Here is a 9,956-nt window from a genome sequence, read left to right as displayed (position 1 = left end):
TTTTTTTTTTTTTAGATTTTATTTTTTTAAGTACTCTCGACACCCAGCATGGGGCTCACACTCAAAACTCCGAGATCAAGAGTCACACGCTCCACTCGCTGAGCCAGCAGGCGCCCCTCTTGATTCTTTTTTGTAGTAACTCATCACCAAGGAATACTGATGTCTTTCGTTCATTTGTTTTCAGTTTGTATTTGAGAACACATTTTCTGTTTATAGCCAAGGTAAAAAGCAAGGGAAGAGGCCAAGAACTTTGTCCGAAGGGAGGTCTTGTCAGAGACGTCTTGGCTCCTGAGCGCAGCTTCTGGGGGAAACATCTGGCTGGAGCTTGGCTTCGCTTGGCCTTTCCCACCCGGCACATGAACTCGCACGGGTTATTTTCCTGCCGTTCGTTCTTTTAGTGAAGCGGAAGTAATGTATGATGAAATGTACAATTTTAAGCGTACTGTTGATTGTTGGCTGTTTTTTTTAAAATTTTTTTTTAATGTTTATTTATTTTTGAGAGACAGAATGTGAGTGGGGGAGGAGCAGACAGAGAGGGAGACACAGAATCCAAAGCAGGCTCCATCCAGGCTCTGAGCTGTCAGCACAGAGCCCGACGCGGGGCTTGAACTCACGAGCTGTGAGATCATGACCTGAGCCGAAGTCGGACTCTCAATCGACTGAGCCACCCAGTCGCCCCTGTTTTATTTTGTTTTGTTTTTTTAAGTTTTAAAAAAAATTTTTTTTACGTGTTTTTATTTATTTTTGAGACAGAGAGAGACAGCATGAGCAGGAGAGGAGCAGAGAGAGAGGGAGACACAGAATCCAAAGCAGGCTCCGGGCTCTGAACCGACAGCACAGAGCCCGACGCGGGTCTCGAACTCACAGACAGCGAGATCGTGACTTGAGCCGGAGTCTGACGCTTAACCGACTGAGCCACCCAGGCGCCCCGGCTTTTGTCTTGACAGATGCTATGTCCCTCTCAGGATCCGGGGCATTTCCAACAGCTGAGAAGGTACCTTTGGCTCTTCTCAGTCATTCCCCTTGTGTTCAAACCCACTTTGAATTCTTTCAAAATAAATTCATGTTGCCTGGTTTCAAGGGCCATGTAGATGGCAGAACATTTTTTTTTTAAATTAATGTATTTATTTTTTAATGCACATCCAAATTGGTTAGCATAGAGAGGGCAACGATTTCAGGAGTAGATTCCTTAAGCCCCTTCCCCATTTAGCCCATCCCCCTCCCACAACGCCTCCAGCAGCCCTCTGTTCTCTATATTTATATTTAAGAGTCTCTTATGTCTTGTCCCCCTCCCTGTTTTTATATTAGTTTTGCTTCTCTTCCCTTCTGTTCATCAGTTTTGTATCCTATAGTCCTTATATGAGTGAAGTCATATGATAATTTGTCTTTCTCTGACGAATTTCACTTAGCATAATACCCTCCAGTTCCAGCCACATAGTTGCCAATGGCAAGATTCCATTCTTTTTGATTGCCGAGTAATACTCCACTGTGTATATACCCCACATCTTCTTTATCCGTTCATCCATCGATGGACATTTGGGCTCTTTCCATACTGTGGCTATTGTTGATAGCGCTGCTGTAAACATTGGGGTGCATGTGGTCCTTCGGAACAGCATACTTGTATCCTTTGGATAAATACCTAGTTTAACTTTTTTGGATAAATACCCAGCAATTGCTGGGTTGTAGGGTAGTTCTAATTTTAGTTTTTTGAGGAACCTCCCTACTGTGTTCCAGAGTGGCTGCACCAGCGTGCATTCCCACCAGCAGCGCAAAAGAGATCCTCTTTCTCCACATCCTCGCCAGCATCTGTTGTTGCCTGAGTTGTGAATGTGAGCCGTTCTGACAGGTGTGAGGTGGTGTCTCAGTGTGGTTTTGATTTGTATTTCCCTGATGAGTGATGTGGAGCATTTTTTCATGTGTCGGTTGGCCATCTGGATGTCTTCAAGTGTCTATTCATGTCTTTGGCCCATTTCTTCACCGGATTATTTGTGTTTTGGGTGTTGAGTTTGATAAGCTCTTTATAGACTTTGCATACTAACCCTTTATCCGATACGTCCTTGGCAAATCTCTTCTCCCATTCCGTCGGTTGCCTTTTAGTTTTGCTGATAGTTTCCTTCTCTGTGCAGAAGCTTTTTATTTTGATGAGGTCCCAGTAGTTCGTCTTTGCTTTCGTTTCCCTTGCCTCCAGAGAGGTGTTGAGTAAACAGTTTCTGCGGATGGCAGAAGGTTTTTGGGATTTAGCCACGTTGTTGCAGGTATCAGGAGCTTTTTCCCTCTTTGTTGCTGAGAAGTGTGCCGTTGCAGGAATGTGCCGTAGTTTGTTTATTCGCCTCCTGGTGCTGGATATTTGGATTGTTTCTAGTCCGGAAGATTGTGACTAAAGCTGCGTGGACAGTGCTGTCCACGTTTGTGTTCACATTCAGCGTTCTTGGGTAAATACCTCGAAGTGGAACTGTTGAGTCACAGGGTGGGTGTTTAACTGGGAGAAAGTGCCAGGCCGCTTTTCTTTTCGAAGTGGTTGCTGCGTCGGTTACTTTTTAAAATATATGCAAGTAATTGGGGATTTGGTCTCGCTGTAGAGATGCTGCTCTAAACGCGACGTCTGAGCAGTCTTGTATTTTGCAAAGCCAGCCTTACTTTAAAACATTGTTACGTAAGCTTATCTGAAAACAGTTCAAAGTATCATTGCATATTAATAGTTGTTGGTTACCGCATAGCTATGTGAACAAAGTTACTGTATATAAATACCGTATTTTAAAAGTCTTCCCCCCCACCCCACCCCCCCCATTAGTTTCAGCAGCTTTGGAGTCACGGCCACATTTGTTCCTCAGAAGAGGCTCAGGGCTGGAAAGGTGCTAGGGGACGGTGGCCGGGGTGGAGGTGGGAGGTCAGGCAGGGGGGTCGTCGGGTAGGTGCTGAGGGAGAAGTGGCTTCTGAGGAGTCTTGAGGTAGGACAGTGAGCAGCCTCTCTCTGCTCTGGAGCGTCTGTCTGGTGGCAGGGACTGGGGGGCCCCCGGGAGAGGTGCCTCCCGCCTCCTGACCCCCGGCCCCTCCTCCTCCCCGACTTGCACGCCATCCTCCCACTGTCCTAGTCAGGGGTTTTGGTTTCGGAAGACAGCACCGACGGCGGGTTTGCTTGAGCAGAATAATCTATTGGAAGGACACGGGAGAAAGAACGGACAGGCGCCAGGACGGTGGGCCAGCCGGCTGCATTTTATGCTGTCTCCTGAGTTCTTTCTCTTTGTCACTTAGCTCTCCTTTTGGGAGAGTTCCTCACTCTCCTGTCCAATCCTGTTTTTAAAATTCTGTCACCATTTTTATTTTCAGTAACTAGGAAGTTCTCAGAATGTTCCTCTTTTGTTTCACAGATACGATTTCTTATTTCTTCTTAAGTTCTCTCTCTGCCTTTTGCCTGTTCTGTGTTTCTTTCCGGGGCTCTAGCCTTTCGCGAGCCCCGTTGTGGGCTTTTTTCAAAACATCTGACCCACGTGTAAGCCAAAGAATTATGCTGTCCTCCTTGAACGCACACGGTGATGCGTGCCAGTCATATTTCAGAGAGACTGGAAATAAATGGACAGCTTGAAAAAAAAACCTAATGAAAAGATTCGTGCTGGGAATAAAGACTGTGGATGTCGGGGGTCCCGCCCACCTTGTTATCTTCAGGCCCTTTTCCTCAGGGCCACACACGAGTGCTTCTACAGAGGCCACGTCTGGTTGCCGCCCGCGGGTGACCGGGAGCCAGAGGGAGACGCCAAGGGGGGTGGTCCTTTCCTCCAGTAGGCGGTCCTCACTCGGTTCCCTGTTTCCCTCCCTCCCCGCGGGCCCGGCATCCCCTGTCCAGCACCTCTCCCCTCGTGGTCTGGCTCTCTCCGGTTTTCTCTGTGAATCTCCTGCTGTGGCCGCTAAAACCGTTGTCGGCTTTTGAAACGCAGGCTGGTCGGATGTGGCCTGGATTCTCCCTGGGGATCTTTCTCAAGAGGTTCGGGCTTCTTAACTCGCATTTAATCCTGGGGCAGGTGTAACGTGAATCACTTCAGAGTTTACTAGTAGTGGAAATGCAGAGGAGCGATGACTTGGTCGTCAGGGGTGGTTCCGGGTAGCGGAACTTTACGTGACAAGTGGGATGTTGGTTGTACAGCTCCCCGAATTAATCACGGCCTGAGAAATGCCGTGTACTTTAGTCGTAAGAGAAGTAACCTTTCTCATCAGATCTTGTTGTCTTTCAGATCCCGTCACATAGGCCACTATGCACCTTCACATCCTGAAGAGAAGGCGCAAAATGTTCAAGTAATGCTTCGAGCTCGTTTGTGAGGTAAGCGAGGGGCCCTGCTGACGCTGACTGCGTTCGTTGACGGGGCGGTTTGTGCGGTATAGACGGTCAGTCTTTGACCTGTGGGCTTCGGCTCGCTCGCCGCCTCTGGAGGGGGCTCCATGACGTGAACCCGTGAGCGATCCGTATGGCAGACGAGGTGAGCGCCGGGCGAGAATTAACGGGAAGCGTCGCCCGGATGGCAGTCCCCACCCGTCGCGACGACCCGCCGTGCCACCTGCCGCGTTCTGGGAAACCGCTGTCCCTAACGTGAGCACAAACAGCTCAGGTGCGGCAGCCTGGACGGCATCCCGTTAAATCGGCCGCTAAAGTCCAATGATGACGGTGCGCCCCCGGCTCGCCCGTCGCTCGATCGCGCTGCCTCCGGGTTCCCTCAGAGGTGGCCGTCAGGGCTCGGAGATGAGGGCGGTGGGGCCCTGAGCGGGGAGGGGGCCGCGCCCTCGCCCCGGTGGCTGCAGGCGGTGTCCCGTCTGCTGTCCCGTTTCCAGCGTCTGCATGGCTTCTTCACTTCCTCCCCTCCCTTCCTGTGGTGTAAACACAGTGACTCGGCAGAACGCTGGCTCGTGCAGCCAGTGACCGAGCACCCGGTCTGGCTGGCCGCGCCCTGCCGTGTTCAGTGGTTTTTTTCCTGGACACGAAGTGACTTTGGGCTGTCAGGTTCTTTTCCCGTGGCCTTCGGCTGGATTTGACAACCGTGGCACATCGGCGCCCTCCCACGGTGTCCGTGCGTCTGCGGCTTCTCCTGCAGGAGCGCGCCTGTCACCGGTACCTTCCCGGCAGGGCCGAGCGGGACGGGCCCAGCGTGCGCCGTGCCTCCGGACGACCCGCCGGGCCCTGCTCTCCGACTGCCCAGACGCGCTCTGGCGCAAGGCTGGCCTGTAGCTTCTTGTCTTGCTGTCCAGCGAGCAAGCGCCCGCTCGTCACGGGGATCGTCCTGCTCGAGGAGTGGCCGTGGAGCAAAATGGAGGCTGGTCGCAGGGATTCTCCGGCTTAAGGCCTCGATGTATAGTGACGATGCGCTAAGACTCTTTCATGGAAATCGCTATGAAACTACTTAAATCTGAGAAAGGGACCGGTCTCTTGGTGTTGCATCTGCCGAATAACAAACATGCCCTTGCCGGGGGCCCAACAGCCTGCACGCGGCAGACGGGCACACGGGGAGAAGGCCGGACCCTTCATGAGAGCCCGCCAGGGAGGGGAGATGCACAGGAGCTCCCTTAAGGCAGAAGGGGGTCTGCACGCCACAGGCAGCACCGGTGGGCGGGCCCTGAGAGTTCCAGGGACGGTCGAAGCTTCCAGTCACTGCCCGGCACTGACAGAACTGGGCTGCACCGGGGGTGTGCGCCGTCCTCCGATGGTCACGTCAGGCGTGCCAAAGCCCTTCTCCCAGTGTGCCCCTCTGGGGAACGGTACCTGTCAGGACGGCTTGCTGGGGGGAGAGGGGCGCGGGGAGCTCGTCTGCACGGAGTGGACCCCCAGGAAGGCGCGCCGACGGGCCAGAAGGCTGGCTGTGATCTGTCCACGCTCTCTTGATCTTTAGTTCCTTGTGTGTCACTCAGAAAAAACCTTCAAGCGATGTGTGTCCGACCTGCGAGCGGGGTTATTTTATGGCCCGAGGGAAACTGGGTCTGGTCTCGTGCCCGTGCACCGAGCTGCCTCCCGTCGGCTCGTCCTTGTCATCACTGTGCCGCAGTTGCTTCCGAGGAAGAGCCGTGCCCATCTGTAGGCCCGTGGGGGCCCGGCGGTGCCCTCGCTCCTGCTCCCACGCTGAGCGTCCTCGGGGCCCCTGACGGAAGGCCGTGGGTGTTTCTCCTACCCGTGCGTGAACACCAAGGCCAAGCGAACCCCCAGCCCCCCTTCCCCACCGCGATCACGAGCGCTCAGCCGCTCGGGTCGCTGTCGGGGCGTGCGTTAGCGCGGCATCCAGAGCCGGCCAAGAAGAGTCCGGATTTTTCCGGAGTCCCCTCACACCCTGCGCGCGGTCCTGTAGCGGGCAGCGTGGGAAGCACGGGAGAGGCGTCCGAGAACGGCTCAGCGAATGGATTAACGAGGGAACGAGAGTGTTAAGACGTGAGAGCAGAGAGGAGCGCCCTCCCGAAACAGCACAGAGCTCAGGGCCACGGAGGGGACACAGAAGCGCGCCGCACGCGGGGGTCCTGAGCGGACGGGGGCCCGGGGCCTCCGCACGGACACGGCCTGGGCCTGCTGGCGAGGGTGGCGGCTGTGGCACGACTCGCTTGGTCTCCACCGCGGCTGGGAGGCTGCCTCCGGCCTCTTCTTTCCCTTATCTCTGTTCGTCCGTGGCTGTGGCTGGCCGTCGGCGGCTGTGTGCGCCTCGGGGTCACTCGTGCCGTGGGGTGTACTGTGTCATAGGCTGTAAACTAGTCCCCGCGGTGAAAGATTTTAAAGTTCAGGTCTTGTTCCGTTGTTAATGTTCTTTTCTGCTGTGTGTGGACTGTCTCGCGAGATGGTCCGGAGCAGACTAACCCGTCCGCTTTACCAGTGTGCACGTGCCCCCCCCGAGCCTCATCAGCTCTGTCCCGTCTCCTAGGGTGCCCGGGGACACCATGCCGTCATCAGGACACCGGCTCCGGGATGTCGAGCATCATCCTCTCCTGGCCGAAAACGACAATTACGACTCTTCGTCGTCCTCTTCCTCCGAGGCTGACGTGGCCGACAGGGTCTGGTTCATCCGCGACGGCTGCGGCATGATCTGTGCCGTCATGACGTGGCTCCTGGTCGTCTACGCGGACTTTGTGGTGACTTTCGTCATGCTCCTGCCTTCCAAAGACTTCTGGTACTCTGTGGTCAACGGAGTCCTTTTTAACTGCCTAGCGGTGCTGGCCCTGTCGTCCCACCTGAGAACCATGCTCACAGACCCCGTGAGTACCCACGGTCGCCCTTCATCCCCTCTCGTGTCTGGTCGTGGGGCACCACAGACCCCGTGGCGAAGGTGCTGTTCCTCTGACCTCGGGCTTTTATTAACTCCTGGTACAGACGTGTAGCATTTTTGTGTTGGGTTTTTTTTTTTTTTAAGTTTATTTGTTTATTTTGAGAGAGAGAGAGAGAGAGTGTGCGAGCAAAGACAAGTGGAGAAAGGAAGCAGAGGGGGAGAGAGAATCCCTAGCAGGTTCCACACTGTCAGCGCAAAGCCCAACGCAGGGCTCAAACTCGTGAACTACGAGGTCGTGAGCTGAGCTAAAGTCGAGTCGGACGCTGAACCGACCGAGCCACCCAGGCGCCCCTGTTTCTTTATGTAAAGCGGGTTCCACGCCCACCATGCAACTCAAACTCGTGACCCCGAGATCAGGGGTCACGCGCCTCCCCAACCGCACCCAGCGGGCACCCTGCTTGCTTCATGTCTGAACTGGAGCATAAACATTGCTCAAAGTGGGGTTTCCGTGCAGAAATGAAAATCCATCCCATCGGGCTGTTTGTGCAAATGTAGAGGTGTCCCTGAGTGATTTGTCAAGTCCCTCCTGGTTTAAGTGCTTTGTTTCTCTGCAGATCAGACTGACAGCTGGGAGATCTGGTTCTAGATTTCACCACGTAACTAATCTTTTCCGTTGTCTTTTGACCAGAAGCAACTACTTGAACTTCAGTGGGCTAAATTGAGGTTAGATATGATCTCTGAGTTCTTTCTAGCTTCACAGTTCGCTACTTGTTCTGTAATTACACACAGAAGCCGAGGCTAGCATCTTTCTAGCCTGGAGAGGGTCAAGGTCCTGCATGTCTGTGCGGCAGGGAGGGAGAGCTCCTTAGTGACCGCACTGGTTCCACCAGGTGTGGGTCGTTGACCCGGGAGGAAGTGACTGCGCAAGCGAGGTGTCCTCGGCTCGGGCTCAGGGGTCAGGGAGGGAGCCCGGCCCGGGTGTATTGTGCGGTGTCGACAAAACCAAGGTGCTGTATTGGGCTCCGTGTGGGAGCAATTTCCCTCAGAATAAAGACCTGACGCCGTGAACTGCCATCGGTCCTCGACGTCCCGAAGGCCGCTGGATTCAGAACCTGTGCGTTGGGGTTGAGGTTCTTTCTCTGAGGTGTGAGACCTCCTCTAGGTAAGCAGAGCGGTTGAGGCCCTTACAGCTCAGCCAGGAGTCCCCCGCAGACCCTGGATCCAGGCTTGCTGCAGAGCCTGGAGGGGACGCGGAGGGCCGCTGAGTGGGGCAGGAGGGCCTGCAGGCTCAGCGGAGACGTTCCGGCCATCGGCGTGCACGGCCAGGTGCTTGTGGTCCCTGTGGAGCTTCATTTGAAAACAGGTTCTTTCGACAGCATTAAAACAGTGGTTTTAAACCTCGGGGGCGGGGGCTTCTGATTTGTGAATTACAGTCTTCAGGGCTCGTGTCTGTTGGTGGCTCTGTCCAAAGAAAAGACTGAGAAGTTAATGTCTTGTACAGATTTTTTTATAAATGAGATGAGGAGTTTGAGGCTGAAGCGATACTATACTGATCAGTCCGCAGAGCGTGGTTTACGTGGACACTGATGTGACTCTTGCTGTCTGAGCTCAGATCCCGGGGCTTTTCCCTGCTCTGTTCACTCGGTCCCTTGCCTAGTGGGGGTCCTGGGCAGAGGGCAGCATTATAGACCCGGCCGGGTGGGCAGCCGGGAGCGGCGCTGTGGGACGAACTCAGATGCATGGCCTCCCAGCGGCTTTGTAGCCTCACCTCACAGTCTCTGACCGCAGCCCACTCTGATGTCCGTCAGAGACTCAGCACAGCCTCCCTCTGGGAATGCAACCCTGCTCTTGGGCCCTGCGGTCCAGCTCCTATCCCGGCCCCCTCCTCCTACGGAAAAAGGTCTCCACCCTTGGAGGAAGCCCCAAGGAGGCTGGGGGGAGCCGAGGAGAGGTGGTAGAAGGTGTGGGCAGGACGCTGCGTCTGTCCTGCACGGACACATTCGTTTTCCTGGTCGGGTCACTACAGAGAACGTCGGATGCAGTGTTCAGAGGGAGGGCCTTCCAAGGTCAAGGAGGAGTTTGGGGCCTTGGATGTCAGCATTTTAATTCGAGTTTAATCCGTATACCATAAAACTTACGTTTTTAAAGTGCATAGCTAAGTGGGTCTTATCCGGAGCTGTGAAACCCCCACCATAGTCAGTTTTAGGACACTTTCATCCCCCGGGCCTTTGTCTTGAGGCTTTCACTGCACTCTGGAGTTCCCAGCTTGCACCCCTGTGCCTGTTTTCACATGCTCCCTGCGCCCTGGGAGATCCATAAATGAGTATGTAGGTCTAGGGGAAAGCCCCGTTCTCAGCTGCCCCTTGGCTAGGTCTTGGGGATCCAGGACGCATGACAGGGAGTTGGGATGAGATGGAAAGATACGGGAGAGGGACAGGGACGCAGAATCAGTGTAGGGCCTCCCGAGGCCCCGAGAGCGTTGTCGCCTCCCCGGGGTTCTGGGCCAGGAACCAGAAGAAAGACGCCCTAAACACCAGCGGGGGCCCCCAGCCGTTAAGCCCCGCGTGAGGGCCGTGCGGCTGCCCTTCTGTCAGGAAACAGTCCTGAGGGGTCTCTTGGAAAAGAGGGGCGGTTGTTGGGGTGTCTGCTTTTCAGAACGGTACGGCAGTGGGTCACAGTTTTTGCTGGGGAAGGGTACATGTCTGTCTCATAAAAATGAAGGTGTGTGGAGTT

At 54.6% G+C, this 9,956-nt stretch overlaps 1 protein-coding gene and 1 long non-coding RNA gene across 2 annotated transcripts in view; one reads left to right on the top strand and one right to left on the bottom strand.

The window, feature by feature from the left end:
* The first annotated feature begins 6,897 nt into the window (after positions 1 to 6,897).
* ZDHHC7 (zinc finger DHHC-type palmitoyltransferase 7) overlaps positions 6,898 to 9,956 on the top strand; it is a 10,454-nt gene continuing 7,395 nt past the window's right edge. The window contains exon 1 of the mRNA XM_023245899.2: positions 6,898 to 7,212. Within this exon, the coding sequence (XP_023101667.1) occupies positions 6,898 to 7,212 (315 nt within the window). The remainder of the gene's footprint in view (positions 7,213 to 9,956) is intronic.
* Positions 7,212 to 9,956, bottom strand: part of LOC111558005 — a 27,739-nt gene continuing 24,994 nt past the window's right edge. Inside the window, exon 4 of the long non-coding RNA XR_006590167.1 lies at positions 7,212 to 8,684. This is a non-coding gene — a long non-coding RNA (uncharacterized LOC111558005). The remainder of the gene's footprint in view (positions 8,685 to 9,956) is intronic.

This window comes from Felis catus, chromosome E2, assembly GCF_018350175.1.
Source record: "Felis catus isolate Fca126 chromosome E2, F.catus_Fca126_mat1.0, whole genome shotgun sequence".
NCBI classification, from domain to species: Eukaryota; Metazoa; Chordata; class Mammalia; order Carnivora; family Felidae; genus Felis; species Felis catus.
This window is presented reverse-complemented; position numbering and strand designations above follow the sequence as displayed.